At 30.7% G+C, this 20,709-nt stretch overlaps 2 protein-coding genes across 13 annotated transcripts in view; both read right to left on the minus strand.

The window, feature by feature from the left end:
- Positions 1 to 4,346: 4,346 nt before the first annotated feature.
- LOC139482054 (3-beta-hydroxysteroid-Delta(8),Delta(7)-isomerase-like) lies at positions 4,347 to 6,159 on the minus strand. The gene is made up of 3 exons (XM_071265703.1): positions 5,820 to 6,159; positions 5,457 to 5,493; positions 4,347 to 4,973 (listed from the first exon to the last, which is right to left on the minus strand). Exons 1-3 carry the CDS (start codon positions 6,109 to 6,111, stop codon positions 4,616 to 4,618), a joined length of 687 nt encoding a protein of 228 aa, XP_071121804.1. The 5' UTR covers positions 6,112 to 6,159; the 3' UTR covers positions 4,347 to 4,615.
- A 4,387-nt stretch (positions 6,160 to 10,546) lies between these two features.
- The window catches only part of LOC139482064 (SLIT-ROBO Rho GTPase-activating protein 3-like), an 80,088-nt gene continuing 69,925 nt past the window's right edge, over positions 10,547 to 20,709 (minus strand). For 6 of the 12 annotated variants that reach the window (XM_071265729.1, XM_071265744.1, XM_071265713.1 and 3 more), the window contains exons 16-20: positions 20,369 to 20,581; positions 19,854 to 19,921; positions 17,446 to 17,626; positions 16,930 to 16,959; positions 10,547 to 16,196 (exon numbers count right to left, since the gene is read on the minus strand). In XM_071265729.1, the coding sequence (XP_071121830.1) occupies positions 15,092 to 16,196; positions 16,930 to 16,959; positions 17,446 to 17,626; positions 19,854 to 19,921; positions 20,369 to 20,581 (1,597 nt within the window). In that variant the 3' untranslated portion in view covers positions 10,547 to 15,091. The remainder of the gene's footprint in view (positions 16,197 to 16,929; positions 16,960 to 17,445; positions 17,627 to 19,853; positions 19,922 to 20,368; positions 20,582 to 20,709) is intronic. The other 6 variants (XM_071265760.1, XM_071265767.1, XM_071265735.1 and 3 more) reach the window with 1 other exon arrangement.

Below are 20,709 nucleotides of genomic sequence, written 5' to 3' on the forward strand. Positions count from 1 at the left end.
TGGGCAATAGTTTCCACAATTGAGTTTCCTTTATGTATATTCCCTCCTCATCAATAACAAGCTATCACAACAAATTTCTAAACTAGTCAGTTAGTACCCTTGAGCACTCCTTCAATCATACTTCTAAACCATTTTAGTCCATGATTAAATCGCACATAGCCTAGGTTAACAGTAAAAATAGATGTGGGCAATAGTTTCTACAATTTATTTTTTATACTCCTCCCTTTCCAACATTATAGATTAATGCTGCTCACAAGGAAGCTATCAAACCAAGTAGTGAAGTTGATATCATCCCTTCAAAAATGTTAGGGATGTGATCACGAGTTGGTTGACCGTTATAGAATATCTGTTTCACAGATGACGACGGATATGTTCCAATCGACGTACCGTTTTCCTCGAATTTGACCTTCCGAATAAGACTTCTAATCGGGTTTGTACTTTTAAGAAGCAACATGATGGGTGACACATGTGGAGCAGGAACTTATTATGCTTCCTGAGCGAATGACATCATCCCCGGATTTTGATGTGGTTCGTAGCACTCCACAGTTACAAAATAAAAATTTTAAGATTTGAAAAAAAAAATGTTTAGTCTTCTTATATTTTTGTTGCCACTGCATAGTTTAAATGAAAATACCGAGTTGAAAATTTCTATTACAAATGATTCGCTTGAGCTCATTCGTTTGAACACATACAATACTAAGATAACTGTAAAGTTATTGATAACTTATAGTTACAAAATGTATATATTTAAATACATTGTTTCGAATTTGTCCGAATCTCTCTGCAGAAGACTCGTGTTGCTTAAACGTCGAACCATGATATAGCTAGAGTGCCTATAATAGAGTTAATTCGTTTGAAAAAAAAAACAATCTGATTTTTATTGCATACTTTTATGTGCTAAACTGTTTCTTGGAATTTGTGTTTACAAACATAAAACTTTTTAACACTTTAGCGTTAATTAACAATTGCATTTTGTACATGTACACATGTTTGAAAACTAATATCTCCAAATCGTAGAAAATGCTATATTTCTCTGACGTTAGAAATATGCATGTTGTTTTAACCGTTGTTTAATTTGCAAGCATTATCTCGTTGTTTTCTGTGTAATCAATATTTACTTAAATATGTTCTGATACTTCAAATGTTATTAATGCTGTCTTCTTTCGACCCCGTTCAAATTTTCAAATAGTATAGACTAACGAGGAAATTCAATTTCAATGTATAATTTTTATAATTGATAAGCACTGACCAACGATGGTTGCATGTTTGAATCAAGAAAATATTTCATATTCTGGTAAAGTAAATGACATACAAAAAATAATAAATTATTCATTGGTAAGAAAAAATTGTGATCTTTTCATAACCGGACACCCACAAAAAGCCGTATTCAACAAGAGTGATATGATTTGTACAATATATAATTTTATAACCCTTTCTATTATTCAGCAAGTTTCGCTGAAGAACACCGTCCTCAGATAAAACATCAATAAAATCCTTCTGACAGTCCGCTACAAGAATTTGTCCGTAATTATATACAGTTATACCTTCGAATTGTGCACCTCGTCGTTCAAACATCTCAAGAATTATACCATGTTTATCAGCGATAAAAGCAATATGTCATTGCTTAATTTAAAAACAAGATTTGAGTTCGAAGTTTCCGCCATTAAAATGTTTTCGCCGTTGAAATTGTCTCTGTTTGGCAGTTTCTTTGTCGGATCTTCGATTTTTATTTGGTTTCGAACACCATCGTGTTCTGTTACTTCATGAAATATGTCTTCGTCCATATTAAACACAAGTAAATTTCCACTTCGAAGGAAACATACAACCAACCCATCTTCAAACGGGACTTTGTATCCTTCTTGGACAGGTCAAGCATAAGTTTATCTTACAGTCAAGACATTTAGCCACTGCGGCATATCCTTCAGAACAGAATTCGCAAATGTCTGTAGCGTTATTGGCGCTTTGAGATTGTTCAAATTTGAAAGGATAAGATTTTAAACCGCTTACCCCTTTGTCTGGTACAGAAATATTTGTCCAACATAACAGACAAGTCAGATAATTATCTTGAACATCCAGTTTTTCGAGCCATGGTGTGCAAAATGTATGGAAACAGTCTAAAAGCATTGGTTCTGTGTACGGAGACAAACAAATCCCACATTTTGATTCAATATCAGAATAGTGTCCATGCGCCATGTTGAATCGCTATAGCTTGACAACAAAACCAAACAAGGAAACAAGGAATTTCAAAAATTGTTTACAAGTTGGAACTTTTAAAAAAGTTGATATGACTTCAGCATCTAATCAATAGACCACTTTCGAGTCACCGGGAAAAACTCAATTATGCACGCCTTTATTACGTAATTTACCAGATAGAGGGGATCGCCTGTATCCCTGCACCTTTACCGTTCATCAAGCGTCTTAGTGATCGTCATTATGCAGGATTAACTAGATATAAAGTTTGTTCTGTAAGTACTTTATCACAATCCCCTAATGGCAGCAGTGCTGATTGTCAACTATGAGAATTTAATTTGTTGAATAATATGTGCTATATTGCAATGTAGTTTTCCAACCACTCGCTCAACATTGGAACGGAAGCGACGATTCCCCTAAACGCACGAATGATGTTCACCAAAAGCAGAGTTTTTTATGGAAATGCATAGAACTCGAAAGTTGTCTATTGAGTTTTGTTAGTGTAAAAGCATTTCAACTTTTTGTATGTTATAATGGAAGTATAACTTTGGCTGAGGTATAATTTTTTTTTTTTTTGGTTTTAACACGCCTGTGGGTTTTTTCTCTGACAAATTGAAAAGATATTTTGGTTACAATACTTCACCAGTATACAATAAGATTACATTAGGGGGTGATGCTCTTGTTATATTTTTGAATATACTCTTTCATTTTGCTTACTAGTTCCAGGTGATTAGTGTTCAGACTAAACGAAAGTGACCTGAAGCGTACAACTTGTTGCTCAAAATTGGTAATTACAGATCTCTAAATAGCTTCAGACACTTTTTCAGTCTACGACTTCGAATAATTTTATTAATCTACTATTGTTGCAAGTAAAAGATATGCTCTTATGCCTCTACACACCGTAGACATTACTGTCTAATCATACTTAAAGTGTCACTGGTTTTGTTGAAATCATAGTTTTTTCCATCCAGGAATGTCACTGGTTTTGTTGAAATCATAGTTTTTTCCATCCAGGAAATCAGTAAGAACATTTTTGATTCTCTATTTTCCAGTTATGAAACGTTGTTAACCATATTTTTTTCTACCTACCTATCCTCTTCTTAAAATCAGGTTCTGGACTAAGCAATCATGTTTTAACGTTTTCCTATACGTTTAAATGATCTTATTGGAAGTTTCCAAGGTTCTATCTACGTAAAGGTCAGAGTTGTATTTATTTTGCCTATGTCATTGACTTTCGGTGGCTCAGTGGAACATGAAAGCAGGTGCCAATATATATTTACCAATAATTTCATACTATTAAAACAAAAAGATAAGGCAGTGATATAAACCACAAATAGAAGCAGGCAGACACTCAACAGAAACGTCCCTTTTGACATATCAACAATTTAGTATATCAAATATATTTCAGTACCTGCGATTTTTCTTAGATCGGTTCTTTAAACCTTTTTTGTTTGACTTTTTTCTATTTCTTACTGTTATGTGCAATCTGATGATTTAAACCATTCCAACTAATTTGACTGTTTTTGTAACGTAATGTTGTTCCACCATTTTCCAAGCTAAGTAGAGGGTTGAGCGAGTTGTAATCATGTGTTTCAATAATGTCCAGTTTTGATGTACGTGCCATGAAGGATAGGAATACCATAGCCTCGATATTTTTACATTACAATTCAGAAATTAAACTTGGCACAACTGATGGTAGATAAAACGGATACCTCTAAGTATGATTTGCTGTGCTAGAGAAACACAACCAAAAAGGGGTCTGTAGGGGACATTACACATATCTGTATCGGAAGAAAGCCATTAAGCTATACTTTTACAACTTTTTTTTATAGTGGTCTGTGTATGGTCTTCTATAAATAAAGGCAACAGTAGTATGTCGCTGTTCAAAAGTCATAAATCGATTGAGAGAAAACAAATCTGGGTTACAAACTAAAACCGATGAAAACAAATCAACTATAAGAGGAAACCAACAAAACAACAGAACAATGAAGTACAAAAAAAAAAAACCAAACGACATTGCAAGGTAAAAATTTAAAAAACATCCTGATTTTCTAGTGGCATTGAAATTATTTCTTTTAGCCTGCCAATCGAATTTAGTAGCTAGAAAAATAACTAAAACTGATTTTCTCTGTAGCAGTGAATAGAATATTTTAAACTTTTTTTCCTTTCTTCTGATACTCAACTTTAATTATATTTGAATGTACTTATACTATGCATTTCTATGACAAGTGATACTGATGACTAACAACAACTACTTGTTTCTTTTTATGGTGCTTTATTTTTTATGGTAAAAACATATATTATGCAGTGAAGTAAGGTTTACAAATAAGAAGTTCTTTCAATCTATGTATTCATCGTTGCAATAAGATACCAATCTCTTTGAGCAATATCATGTAGTGTTAAATTTGGAAACAAAACTATTAAACTATCTGTTTTTCTTTTGATTTCTATTATTAACTCTAGAATCTGATATATTTTGTGAGTTTACGATCTTTGACATGGCGTGACAAATCATAATCAGTGGTACTATAATCCAAAATGAATTCAAAAATAGAAAATAAAACCAAAAATGTAGAGGATGATACAGTTCACTGTGGATGAAATTATCTTTGACTTCTGTTAATAAATACAAGGTATCTCCGTATAGCTGGCAAAGGGAAACAATCAGTTGTAAAACATATCGGTAAGGACTGTTGGTTAAATAAGCTGCAACGGTCAGGAAGCACAAAGGACCATCAATAACTGCGGTTATTCCTTCCATGCATACAGTGAACGTGTCAGAACTGGAAAATACAAAAGAGACAGTTGGCAATTTATTGTTTAAAATACAGGAGTTGGTCAATTCGATCGATTAGTTGACATAATTAATTATCAAATGATTCGTGTTTCAAGCTTGGTTAAATATATTTTAAATGTTTGCGTGCACAAATAATATGGAAAAAATGTTAACACATTGAGTTTTTGTTTTTGTTTATTAACGGAATGTTTACCATGTTAGATTATCATGAGGGGGCTAAATATAAATGTATAGTTCAATGATATTTTTTCTTTCCAACAATTAACCTTTCACCACAATTTTATCAGTAGTGAAATACAGTAGCAAAGTGAGAATTCAGAAACATTTTATACATTTGAACAGTTTCAAGAGTGAAATACACAAGCGTAAATAATCCATAACAGATTTTCCCAAGGATATCAAATAGAAAGAAAAATTAAACGGTGAATAATTCTACAACAAATAAACAATCGACAAAAAGTATACTCACGTTATATAACGACTATCACCTTTACCATATTCTTTCCCTAAAACAGAGACAAAAAAAAATGGTCATGAGGAAGTACAAGGCGAGTTTCCTGATATACACCATTCAAGAGACACTTAATTATTTTCACATCTCCCATGAACAAACAAAATATCTATTGTAATTATAAATGTCTTCATAAACAAATAGTATTTCTGTAATATTCTTGAATTTTTTTAAAATTATTCTCACTATTTTCAAATTTTGTTTCAATGAACCGCGTAGAAGATCATTTAAATATCCCGCTTTGATAACTATTGTATCAGATGTTTTTAAACAGTTCATAATATAGAACTTTCCTTATATAATGATGTAGATCATACTTACACATTTCTGCCAAATACGAGGATCCACCTGCTAACGTTGAATGGTTAAAAGCAAAGTATCCCTCCAGAATTGTGTGGATGAATCCACAAATTGTGAACCAGCATAGCAACAGTCTGTATCCAACACTGAACTTCTTCTTTGTTGAATAAATCCATGTAATAATAAACACGATCAAAACTAAAGAGAAAAATATACCCAGTAATTCCTGGATACTGACCTTGTTCGGTTTGTAATGTGGAATAGATAAGTCTCTAGGAAAGTAGGGATGTTTTAAAATGCTATCTGATCCCATTGCGTTATAATATACTGTGGCTATATATCTATCATGTTTGTTCAGGATCGATAACTGTGTACGGACAAAAGAAAATATTTTTATAATTGGTTGGAGCTTAAAAAGCATGTTTAAATAATTGCAAAATTATACATTTTAAAGATTCCTTTAGGCGTATTCTAAATGTATTTGCTTTTTCCGATGAAGTTCTTATTTATACTGGTTTCACTTTATTTTTGGCTTTAAAAATTTGGCTATTACATGTATGTTGATTTTCATTTATTCTGAAAAGGAACTGATCTGAAAAATGAACAGAATCTGAAAAATGTATATTACTAGTATTTGGAATGAATACTATATGTTAACTGCCCAAGTAGGAAAAAAACACTACCAGGGACTCGGACGTCAGCATGTACTATGTTTGGTTTATAGCTAAATGTATTTATTGGTCTCATTCAAACTTGTGAATCAAGCTTTTGATTTTAGGTGGGAAATGGATAAAGGACCAAAGAGGATAAACTAAAGGAGGACTCACGAGTTGCTTTCCTTTGTCTGCCAGATTGGTACACCAATCGTGCGTTTCGTCCACATAAGACTTCGATTATAAAAACGAACAAGTATGTTAAGTCCACCATTTTTCACACTGATTAACAATGTTGAAAACGAAAGTTCCAAAAGGTTGTGACAAATACGGCTGAGGCAATGTTTCTCGGGCGGTAGTATCCTTATATTAGTGTTACGAATAATTCAAGATATTTTTTTTACAGTCCAAAATAAAAATTCGTATTTTGTAAAATTTGTGTTACATATTAGCCTCAAGGCTTCAAAACGATTTTCCTTTCGAAAATATTGAAAAATATCAAGCCATAGCTAAAAAGGTCAATTTGCTACACAATGACACATTTGATATAAGTTAACTTTCTAAGAAGGATGTAATTATTTTGATTGTTAGTGTTGCTCTTTACCTATTGCAAATTATTAACAATTCTGACAGTATTCCATTTTTTTTTCATCTTAAAAAAACTGTCCAACTTGTCATAAATAGTAATCAACTACTTTAGAAAAACACACTCCTCTTTTTGGACTTTCTCTTAGCTTTTCTGACTTCTGTCCATCGATCAGATATATGTCCATACATGTATTTTCTTGTTTTAGTTATTTGTTCATATTTGTGTTCACGTATTATGCTTCATTGTCTGTGCCTACATGCGAGAAGAATTTAACATTGTATGTCCTTTTTGTTCAAATTTGTACGGATTACTTTACTTATATGTTCTGACCAGACTTTACGAAGTGGAAATAAGATAATAGTTATCAAAGGTACCAGGATTATAATTTAGTACACCAGACGCGCGTTTTGTCTACATAAGACTCATCAGTGACGCTCATATCACAATATTTATAAAGCCAAACAAGTACAAAGTTGAAGAGCATTGAGGATCCAAAATTCCAAAATGTGGTGCCAAATACGGCTAAGGTAATCTATGCTTGTGATAAGAAAATCCTTAGTTTTTCGAAAAATTCAAACTTTTGTAATCAGGAAATTTATAAAATGACCACATTATTGATATTCATATCAACTGCGAAGTTATTGACTACTGGGCTGGTGATACCCTCGGGAACGAAACGTTCACCAGCAGTGGCATCGACCCATTGGTGTAAATAGTTATCAAAGGTACCAGGATTATAATTTAGTACGCCAGACGCGCGTTTCGTCTACATAAGACTCATCAGTGACGCTCATATCATAATATTTATAAAGCCAAACCAGTAAAATGCTAACTTCATTATGTTTACATCTTTATGTTATGATTAAACTACTGGTATATGTGTTTCATGTTCAAATCTTTAAGTCCCTGTGTGTTATTAACACATCTGTACGAATTGAACTACTGATATCTGTTTTATGTTCACATCTTAAGTTCTGAAATACTGATATTTGTGTTTTATGTTCAAATCATTACTCACTGAACTACTAATATGTGTTTTATGTTGATATCTTTATGTCCTGAAATACGGATACTTATATTTTATGTTCAGTTTTTTGCGTATAGAACTGCTGATATGTGTTTAAGCCGTATTTGGCACAACTTTTTGGAATATTCACATATTCACATATTAATGTACTTAACTACTGATATGTGTGTTATGTTCACATCTTAATGTACTTAACTATTGATATGTGTTTGATGTTCACATCTTAATGTACTTAACTACTAACTATTTACATTTTTTGTACTGAATTACCGATATGTTTTTATGTTCACTCCTTACTACACTGAAACACTGATGTGTTTTATGTTCATATTATTTTGTACTTAACTATTGTTATGTGTTTTATGTTCACATCTTAATGTACTTAACTACTGATATGTTGATGTTCACATCTGAATGTACTTAACTACTGATATGTTGATGTTCACATATTAATGTACTTAACTACTGATATGTTGATGTTCACATCTTAATGTACTTAACTACTGATATGTGTTTTATGGTCACATATTAATGTACTTAACTTTTAATCTGTGTTTTATGTTCACATCTTAATGTACTTAACTACTGATATGTGTTTGATGTTCATACGGGGTATATATCTCCCAATTGATACGATATTCCCGTGCTTGCATTTCCTATCATGATTTTCTTGATAGAGGTTTGCTGCTCACAAGGAAGCTATTAAACCAAGAGTTCCAAATGGTGAAGTTGAAATCATCCCTTCGTAAATTTTACGGACGCCATCACGAGATGGTTGACCGTTATGAAATAACCGTTTCACAAATGATATCGGATATGTTCCTTACGTCGTAACTACAATCCCCTTCCCTTTCATGAATATGACCTACCGAATTAGACTATTTACCGGATTTGTAATCACATAAGCAACACGACGGGTGCCACATGTGGAGCAGGATCTGCTTACCCTTTCGGAGCACCTGCGATCACCCCTAGTTTTTGGTGGGGTTCGTGTTGTTTATTATTTAGTTTTCTATGTTGTGTCGTGTGTACTATTGTTTTTCTGTTTGCCTTTTTCATTTTTAGCCATGGCGTTGTCAGTTTGTTTTGGATTTATAAGTTTGACTGTCCCTTTGGTATCTTTCGTCCCTCTTTTAATGTACTGAACTACTGATATGTGTTTTAATGTACTTAACTACTGTTATGTGTTATATGTTCACATCTTAATGTACTTAACTACTAACTATTTACATTTTTTTGTACTGAATTACCGATATGTTTTATGTTCACTCCTTATTACACTGAAACACTGATGTGTTTTATGTTCATATTATTTTGTACTTAACTATTGTTATGTGTTTTATGTTCACATCTTAATGTACTTAACTACTGATATATTGATGTTCACATCTTAATGTACTTAACTACTGATATGTTGATGTTCACATCTTAATGTACTTAACTACTGATATGTGTTTTATGTTCACATCTTAATGTACTTAACTTTTACTCTGTGTTTTATGTTCACATCTTAATGTACTTAACTACTGATATATGTTTTTTATGTTCACATATTAATGTACTTAACTACTGATATGCGTTTGATGTTCACATCTTAATGTACTTAACTACTGATATATGTTTTTTATGTTCACATATTAATGTACTTAACTACTGATATGCGTTTGATGTTCACATCTTAATGTACTTAACTACTGATATGTGTTTTTTATGTTCACATATTAATGTAATTAACTATTGATATGTGTTTGATGTTCACATCTTAATGTACTTAACTACTAACTATTTACATTTTTTGTACTGAATTACCGATGTTTTTATGTCACTCCTTACTACACTGAAACACTGATGTGTTTTATGTTCATATTATTTTGTACTGAACTATTGTTATGTGTTTTATGTTCACATCTTAATGTACTTCATTACTGATATGTGTTTTATGTTCACATCTTAATGTACTTAACTACTGATATGTGTTTGATGTTCACCTCTTAATGTACTTAACTACTGACATGTTTAATTTCATATTTTAATATACTTAACTACGGATAAGTTGATGTTCACATCTTTATGTACTTAACTACCGAGATGTTTAATTTTCATATTTCAATGTACTTAACAACTGATATGTGTTTTCTGTTCACCTCTTAATGTACTTAACTACTGACATGTTTAATTTCATATTTTAATGTACTTAACTACTGATATGTGTTTTCTGTTCACACCTAAATGTACTGATAGGTACAAGGATTATAATTTCATATGCCAGCCATGTGTTCCATCTACATAATACTGAACTACCAATGTGTTTTATATTCACATCTTTTTTTACTGAACTACTGATATGTGCTTTATGATCATATCTTTATGTCCAACAAATATCTTTGTTTTGGATTCACTTTTTTGTTTAATTTCATGCAAATGGTATTCTGTGCAAATCTCTAGAAGCCTGAAACAAAGTTTAGATAAAAGTCAACTGTGAAGATTTCGTATCTTTTATTCACGGTAAAAAGCATGCATATACATTTGTACCTATATTATGAGCATTAAATGAACCAATGTATGTCTATGTCTACTAACTTCTATTTTCATTGGTCTAACTACATTCTAGATTATCCAATCATATTCACAATAAAAAAAATCATTCTTGTATAAATGGCTAATTTTAAGATGATCATATTTCAATGCTAGACAAGAATGACATATATTTAAACATTATGCAATATGTAAACAATATTAACTTATTAAAGACCTTCATGGCTACAGATATCTGTGTATCACAATTTTGTATAGTTTATTTTTATATTCTCTATGACATTATTTATGAATATATGCTTAATTCTATTTTTTTTCAAATAGACTTTCAGGTCTTGTATTTGATTGAATTTGACATAAAATTTTCAATAACAGATAAATGGACTATGTGAAAGCTTAACAATTCCTCATATGATTTTGATTTATGGTAACAGAAACGTTGTCAACAAAACATTTGGTATAACCTTTCCACTTCGGGACTTTGCTGAAGCTGTTCAAGATGTCTTCCGATGAACCTGTATCAGTCCCCCTTATAGCAATGAAAATTACTTTATGTCCTTATATGGGTTATTCAGAGCATATTCTGTAGGGAATGTCACTCAATCACACATCAGATAGATATTTATCTTTAACTGATTAGTAACTGGTAAAAACAGTTTCTCAGAAAAAAATATTTCAATTCAGTCTTTATAGGATAACATTCTAGAGGCAATCTTGGATTTCACAGCATTAAATTATGAATAAAGAAGATAAAGGGTAAACATCAATGAGACAGCAACCCAAAATATAAAAAAAAGAGACTCTAAAGATCTTATTTTGGTCTTCAACAATGAGTGTGGCCATAAAATATGGCAAGCTTTAAAGATTGCATTGTTTTAAATTGTTTTTGCATGTGGTTTAAATTTTCCATTTCAGTTATTTAAAATGTTTGTTGGAAGTATAGACGTCACTCCTGATCTGTTCCAGAAATAATACAAGTGGGCATGCAATTAGAGAGAAAAAACATATATTTTATGTGTAAAATTAGTGAATGATTCTACAGGTTGAAAAGTGAAGGCTATCCCCAAATAGTTATCCAGATGAGATATATAATTACCACTTTTCAGTTCCAAATATATCTTAAAATTATTAATGATGTTTTCACTTTCCATAAAATTTCTCTCTCATAGTGTCTCATGTTAACTTTTATCCACAGTGATAGCAATCTTAAATTGGCCTTTTACAATCACATTTCATATTATTGCATCGAGATATAATTCAATGTTCCTAATCCCTATACAGAACTGCCCATAATTCAACTCTCTCTGTGAAAACACACTGACAAAGCACTTTCAAATACCACACAGTTTAATGTAACAATTAATCTGTCAAAAAGCACCATTTGAAGTGAACAAAATACAGCTTTGACTGATGAAGAACACTGAACCATTTCAGACATGAACAAAATCAAATATGCAGATCTCCCATTTTTAAGAAATAATGCTTCAAGAATATCAATTTTAAAATGGGAAGGAAAAAAATGGTATTTCAACTATTTCAACTTTTTAAAAGAGGATCAATATACATATACAGACTGCTTTGTTCTTTTTCATTTTGATCATTTCTGTATTTATATAATTTTTTTTAGTACATAGTAAATAACAGGCATTAACAGTACATTTCTTTTTGTATTTTATTAATTCTCTTTTGTACATGTTTTAAAAACATCAAATTGCACATGAATTGAGAACATAAAACATCTGCTTGATGAAGATTTATAAGCACAAAATATGAAATGAATATCTAATTCAATTCTTAAAATAATGCAACATGCCTGAAGTGATATATCTATGAATTTATTTAAATTTCTACAAATGATCTTGAGGTATTTAAACAATTGCTGATTCTTTGTACTAAATATTTATAAAATACAAACAGGATTTTCTAATAAATAGCTAAACTAAATACAGTCACAATGAAAAATTTACACTACTATTCTCTCTGATTCTTTAATAAATTACCAGTAAATTGACATATTGAATAACTCTTTGTATTTTTATAAGTAATTATGTCAAACATTTTAACTTAGTAGTTTGTTTCCTAATCAAAAGTGATGGGATACAGTAAAGGTATTCACAATAAATCAATTTGCAAAAACTGGAAAAATTTCCAATTTTTTTTTCAAACGTGCTAGAAAAATGGAAACTCTTGCCATTATGCGTTAGGCAACCTACATATATGGCAAAACATAACAAGATGAAAAAGGGAAAGCTTAAAAAACAAATAACATAATTATGAACTTTCTTTTATATATTGTTATATAATATTCCAAATAATAAATCTTGCCATTATTTGAATGTAATCTCTCTTTTTCCAATTACATATCCATTTAACATAGGTAGGGCTACTGCATGCAATGTAAATACTGTAATGAGTGAAGGCACATCAGCAATAGAAATTACACAAAATCACAACTGGTCCCCAAAATTGCCTATATCCAGCTCAGACTAATTTTAATGCTCTTTCTTAAAATTTCTGTTTAGATATTTAAATCTTGTCATCCATATAAAGATCATTCAATACAATTCTCTATTGCCAATGCAAGTTACAATTTATTGAAGAATACCTTTTACAATAGTTTAAAACATATACATGTGCTAAATTGGATTTTAAAAACACAGCTGTTTATTCTTGAATGGACCTGTATGTAGGCATGATTTTATTTAGTTCATTCATACGAGTAAATAGAAAAAATACTTAAACAAAGCGATAAAAGGGTTCAAACACACATCTATAAATGTATTTATCAAACCATTTGGAATGTACAGCTGTACATTTGGTCAAAGTTAAAAGCGTAACAAACTAGCTATAAATACTTAACCTTGCTAGATTTAACAATAACTCTGTAGCCTGAACAGTTTGGCACTTTGTTGTATTGCTGACATGGCACAAGGGGAGAAAACTCTTAAATACACACTATAGGATTTTTAAAACTTATAATTCTCCCATTATATACACAATTCTATCTAGGTATCTTTACTTTTGATATAATTCATAATAAATATTGATGTCAAAAAAATTAAGAGATTCTGTGTAAGTATGTGGATATGAAATTTAAAAAACTTCAAATATTATCAAGAAACCAGTTTGAAAGTTTTGATAAGAGATTCTGCAAGGGCAGCTGACCAAAAATATAAATGCTGGGTATAAATATATCACATATAACAGTGAAGTCAATAATAAATTACAAAAATTTAGGACTGAATGTTTTATGCAGCTTCAAGTAAAATGGAATTTAATTGCTTCATAAAATTGAAACAAACATTAAATAAAAAACAGATTATCAGAAAGCTTTATCAATGCTTTTTTTATTATGCAAACACTGAAAAAAGACAAATAAGGATTCTATATACGTTAAATGAGACATTGCAAGAAATAAAAATAAATATCATAAATAAAGATTGTAAATAAATGACATTTGTTTGATGGATTAAGGTCCACTTGAATTATGGTATGGTGGATTAAGGTCCACTTGAATTATGAGACAAAACAATATTGTTTGGGTTTGTATTTCCCACAAAATACAGACTCTTTTCACAAAATACTTTACGAATAAAATAAACAAAAGTCAGAAATATTCAGTGTAACCAACGATTAATTTCAAACATAAAATATTTCGTAAGAGCCTAAGGTTGTCCCCCTACATAAATGAACAGGACTGTTTTTTAATGATCAGCACTGTGAAACTGTAGAGATATAATAGCACCATTCTGCTTTAGTTACTATTTTGAACACAACTTTTAATACAGTTATGACAACCTCACAATAAAAGATGTTAATCTAAGATTCTTAATTTCATATGTCATCAAGAATATTACCAGTATGTATACATTGACTTTGAAATAATATATTGCCAAAATGAAATTTATATAACAACAGAAAAATAAGAGAAAAACTTGTCGCATATTGCCTTTCAATGAAAATAATGATTAAGTCGATGTCAACCATTTACCTTGATAATAATTATAATTTTAGAAATTGCGTTTTCTTGTGCTATTAAAAAAAGTGTATGAAGGAGAGGTATAAAACATCTGGAGAGCATCCATAAGCTGTTGACAGGCATTAAAAAACATAACAAAATTAATACATCTAATTATATTCACATGTTTAATGCTGTTATTTTGGCTGAAGATTGAATAAAAGTTTATCAAGCAGTTTATTTGTAAAGGCACACACCACTGTTTAAAGTATGAAATATGAAAGTTATGCAGACATTTGAACTGCTACATTATATTTTCATTTTATCAATACCTAATGATATCGCCAATTGTATACAGTTTATGAATTATTTTTTTCCCATTATATTTTCTGCGTTTATATTCAAATACTATTATCAGACAAATGACCAAACATTTTTGTATTATCATATAAAAAATTCAAACAATAATAAAATATGTTTTTCCAGATTATCTAAAATATTGAAGACGATAAAATTGCAAAAAGTACTAAACTATGAATGAGGTTGAGAATCATCAGGTGTCATTGATGTGGGAAGTGAAAATTTTCTATGTGGATCTGCTGGATTTGGTTTCTTCATGACTGGTGGTTTGACTTTCGGTGGTAGTTTAGGCTTTTCAGCCACTGGAGGTGGTGTTGCCTGATGAGTGGTATGAGCAGTAGATGGTGAGTAAGATGTAGGAAGGGATACAGGGGGAACTGGTACTGCTGAAGATGATATCGATGATATCGATGAAACACTCATTGACATGATTGATTCAGTAGTAGGTCTTGGCGATTCTGGAGCACTTTTACGTCCCTGTTGAGATTTGACATGGAACGTGGATAACAATGGTTGTTGAGACATAAAACTTGTTTCTAGCAACACATCTTGTCCTGACGGTGTATAAAACCTGTCTCCAGTTAATGTCCTTGGCATTGAATTAGCCTTCTTTAGAGTTCCTTGATTTGATTTTGCAAAAGTATCAGCAGTACTCGTAGGACTGTCTGGTTCACTTCCGTCACCAGATGGTGAGGAGTTGGATCCCTCGGGGAGATCTAGCACTAAGTCAGGTGTATGTTTTGCCGATTGTTTAACTTTAACGTTCGGTAGACTCAATCTTTTATCATTTATCTGTTGCATCTCCAGCATATGTAATCCAGAAACGACTTCCGCCAAAGCATTGTCTATATCAGCTGTCAATTCTTCTGTTATTTTTTCTACCGCAATAGTTTTTTCTGTTGCTTTTTTATCTTCCAGCACAGTTGTGTCACTATTACATAATGAAACTGTTGTGACAGTCTCTGTGGTTTCTACACTTGATTCAATCTTGTCATCAGGAGTCGTAGCTGGAGCTGGAGCTGGAGAAGGGACATCAACAGAAAATGACACTGAATCATTTGATGATGAAGTATCTTTTGATTCTACAGACTTAGAAGTTTGTGATGAAGAACTTGAAGAAACAGAAGCTATTGAAGGACTACTTTCTTTAGGTGTAGGAACACTTTGTGAAATTGATCTCTCCATTGATTTGGAGTCCTCAGATTTAGTACTTCTTATTGTACTAGAGGACATGCTCATTTTATCTTCATCTAATAAGGATCTTTTGTCTTCTGGTCTGAAAACAGAAAATATAAATCTAATATAGAAGAAAAATTAGTATCAAGTTAGATATCGAGAATAATAATAAGTCAAGTAATACCTTCTGTATTTTATTACCATGTTGTTAATTTTATAAATCTCCAAGATAATTCTTTTTAAAGATGATTGTTTTCAAATTATTATAAGAAGTGTTAAATTTTGAAGCAATAGGAAAAATTTCAAACAGTTCCCATTCTTTAATAACAATCAAAACGTAAAGCTTGTGTAATACATGTATGTACACAACTGGAAACTAAACAAATAAGTGTTGTTAAACAAAATCATGTAATACGCAGAATTAAAACTAAATGCCACATCTTTAAAATACTCAAATGCAAAGACAATCAAATTCCATGGTTAAAAGCCAGTGGTATGTAGTATTAGTAAATGCTCACTGCAGATTCTATTCACGTTACAAGACTAACTTGTCATTCACACTTTTCAAGGTCAATTTAATCTAGGATGTTGTTTTCTAAATATGCAATATCAAAAATTAAAAGCATAATTCACAACATCATTAAGCTGACCCCATCTGAACAAAAATATATACAGATTGCAATAAATTATTTTGATTTTTTTTCTTTTTGTACAGCAAATAGTCCACACACAAAAATGATGTATGCATTGTGAAGATTAGGACTGGCAACCTAATATAATATGATTTGTGAGTAAAAGCTGATTGTTAAATACTGTTTATTTAGATGAACTACCTTATTAAACATGGAGATGATGATCCATATCTGTAAATAATTTCTAAATGTCATTTCTATGTAACTTTTCTTTTATCTTTTTCAAATGCTAAAGACTTTTATTCTCTGTTTAACACAATCTATTTTAATTTTTTTCTTATTTTACTTGAAGGGCTTAAAGATAAATTACTTTACTGAAAACTCCAAAAGACTAAAGTTTAATTTTATATTTTACTAATGAACTGAATATCGTGGTTCTCTTCAGTCCAGTATACCAATCATTTAAAACAAATCCTAGTACTTAATTCCACAGATTTCATATAATTTTTTCTCACCAGAAAAGCATATGATAACTGGTGAGTATGTAACATTAGAGTTCTATCACTCCTATTTGTTGATACTTACAGATGTTTTATATGTATATATTTATCAGGAATGTTGATACTTACAAATGTTTTATATGTATATATTTATCAGGAATGTTGATACTTACAAATGTTTTATATGTATATATTTATCAGGAATGTTGATACTTACAAATGTTTTATATGTATATATTTATCAGGAATGAGACCTTCTTTCCCCTCGCATACACCTTCCCACCAATCTTGAGACACTTTATTATATAAAAGTAAAGATCGTCCTTTCTTAAATGACAATTCTCTATCTGTTCTTCCATCAAAATCATATAATGATATGGCTTCAAAGATCTCTGAATCTACAATCAAAAACATACAGGTTCTGAAATGGGTTTAGAGTTTTGGTTTGATTAACTATCATAAAAAGAAAAATATTGTCATACCAGTTGTCCTTATATGATGGTAAATTCAGGCTCAAGTTCAGTTAAATCAAAGCAGAGAAGAAGTACTAATCTACCAGTTTGTTTATACAAGATAAAGATACCAATGTTATGAACTAATTCTACCTCTAGAACCTGTATTTCACAATGTACTGTAAATTTCAAAACTTAACAAGAGTATTGTCTGATGCTCTTCAACTTTATACTTGTTTGGCTTTCTTGGTATTTTGATCTGAGTGTCACTGATGAGTCTTATGTAGATGAAATGCTCGTCTGGCGTATCAAATTATAGGCTAGGTATGTTTGATTACTACTGACATGTATTTAAATGAAACTTTTGAAAAGATATAAGATTACAATAATCTGAAATTCACAGTACATTTTCTTGGTAAAAATATTTATAATAGAAAATATGCATCAATGATATGGTACTAAAGGTCAAAAGGTCAAATAAATATACTTCTTTTTATATTTGGAGAATAAACACATATTGTATATGAAGTGTATCAAATCTAGCAAACTTATATTTGGGAATAAGGAATTGTGGTAGAAGCTTTAATACATGGGTTTGCAGTGATCAGTCAAGTTTATAATGTATGTTTCTGAAAATATCATGCCTGGATTTACAACTAACTTGTTAGTATGAAAATTCACATTTATCTACACTAAGTTTTAATGGGTAGTAAGCCATTCAAGTGATTGTTTTTCTTTTTTTCAATTCAATAGCAAGGACTAGCAGACTGAAATTATAATCAATTAAAAAACTGAAATAAAAAAGGAATTATGCATTTGAAAAAGAAACAAACTAAATACATCAATCTTTTTTTTAAAGACATTTCTGAAATCACAAACATCAGTAGTCTAAATTTACAAACAGTCTCTGAACATTTAGATGAAATGTTTTACATCAGAAAAGTATGAAAAAAAGCTGCTTTGTTTTATACCAGTTCTTTAGCCATGTTCAGAGACTTTCAAAATAAAAAATAAAAACATTGCCAAGTGAACACATGGGAATAGACCTCTTACCAAGAGTGGAGGCTGGAAAAGTAAGAAGAGCATGGAAGCAGAATACTAGACATACGTTCTTCAACAGCTGGACTTAAACAAATACAGATTTCTATTTGATTGGGCTAATAACTCCAATAAAATTTGAAAAGAATAGTACTTGAAAATAAAAGTAGAATAAATCCAGCTGCAAAGATTAATAATAAAGAAACACTGCAAGATATTTATTGATAAGAATCTGTATCACTGATCGATATATTTTTATTTACTTAAATTTAATAATAATTATTATTTTTCTTAAACTTTATCAATAAAAATAAATCAAAAATAAGTCAGTACACTTTATGAAAAAAATAAAATAGTATGTCATTCAAATTATTATTTTATCATCTGTAACATGACATTTCATTTGTCTGTAGACATTCTCTTTTAACCAATTAAAAAAGCTGTATCAAATTTCCCTGACAAAACAAGCACCTGCTACAGAATGATGACAGAGGCTAAGTGATAACAATGGGACTAGAGAACACAAGTCTTAATGAAAACTATGTCGACACTGATTAAATAGATATTACTTACAGAACATACCTAAACACAACAAAGTCCTCATTTATCAACAGGAATTTAAATACCTCAAAGTCAGTTGTTAACCCTACCTTTATAGATACCAATTCTAATATCCAGTTAATGCAATCCAAAGTAAAATTTGATTTCTCAATACTTTTCTGTTAAAAGGACACAATTGGATATATAAGAAATTGCTAGAATTGCTAGTTTACAACAAGAAAACTGTGTTAATATAAAGTTTGATAGAGTCACATTCACCGATTCTGTAATCTTGTAAAAGATAATTCAAGATATTTCTTACGTATACTGCAACATTCATATCATCTCATTGTCCTTCCTTGCTGTATGAAATGATGCAGTTAAAAAATTTTTCCCAAAGACAATTTCTTCTTACAATTAATCAAAATTAGAACCAAATTGGAATGAAAATAAAAAATATTGTTCTTTTGTTTGAAACAAGAATGCTGTATTTGAGAAATGTTCTGTTCCTGTACAACTGCCATGTAATCATATAGAGTATGAGTACAATGTACATAATGTGAAATTTCAAAGAGGTTTTGACGAGACAACTTACCATCATCTTCTTCTTCCTCATCACTGTGTATTGATGACTGTTCTCCTTCTGTATCATCAGCTACATCCCTACAAATAATTACATATGTTATAATATTTCATTGTCTTTAAATTGGAAAGTGACATCAAAAATCGAATATGACTAAAAATCAGGTCTTTGCATCCGTTGATCCTTCTGTATGTCATACACAAAGGCAGGACAGTTTCTGTTCCCCATAGAAAATTCTCCTGTGAAAAGATTTTCCAAGTTGTATGTCTTACAGCAGTAAAAAAAAATTTTTAATATTAACATGGTAAAGAAGTGTTAAGGTTTTAATAAGTTTTTAAAAATATACATTATATTTTTTTTTTACAATTCTGCATTCCTTAATATTTCTGTAATTTTCTGGATTTATTGATTTACCCATTGTTTGCTAAGTCTTTATTTTTTTTGGCCCTTATCATATATTTTTGCCATCATTCTCTATTCTGTAAACCTCATTCAAACTTCTCATCCAATTAACACAAGTCTGTTACCTGTCTTCCAAAATACATTTCTCATACATCATTCCCCCATCATCACCAGAGAACAGATCTTCTTGGTGAACTATCATAGTCTTTACAACTTCATGGACATTACTTTGAAATGACACCTGGTCCCTGTCTGGTGGGATGGGTAACAGTGTTGGTCCAAAACATATAGCTAAGTTATAGGCATCCATCATGTTTTCATCTGAGTATTCTGATAAACTGTAAGATATTAACATAGTTTTATTAAGAGGATAATGCATTTTATTTTATCTAGTTCATATTGCTTAAATTTTTGAGAAAATGTTCTGAAATCATCTGATGCTTTTACAAACTATCTTATATTTTAA

Source organism: Mytilus edulis, chromosome 1 (assembly GCF_963676685.1).
Source record: "Mytilus edulis chromosome 1, xbMytEdul2.2, whole genome shotgun sequence".
Classification (NCBI taxonomy): Eukaryota; Metazoa; Mollusca; class Bivalvia; order Mytilida; family Mytilidae; genus Mytilus; species Mytilus edulis.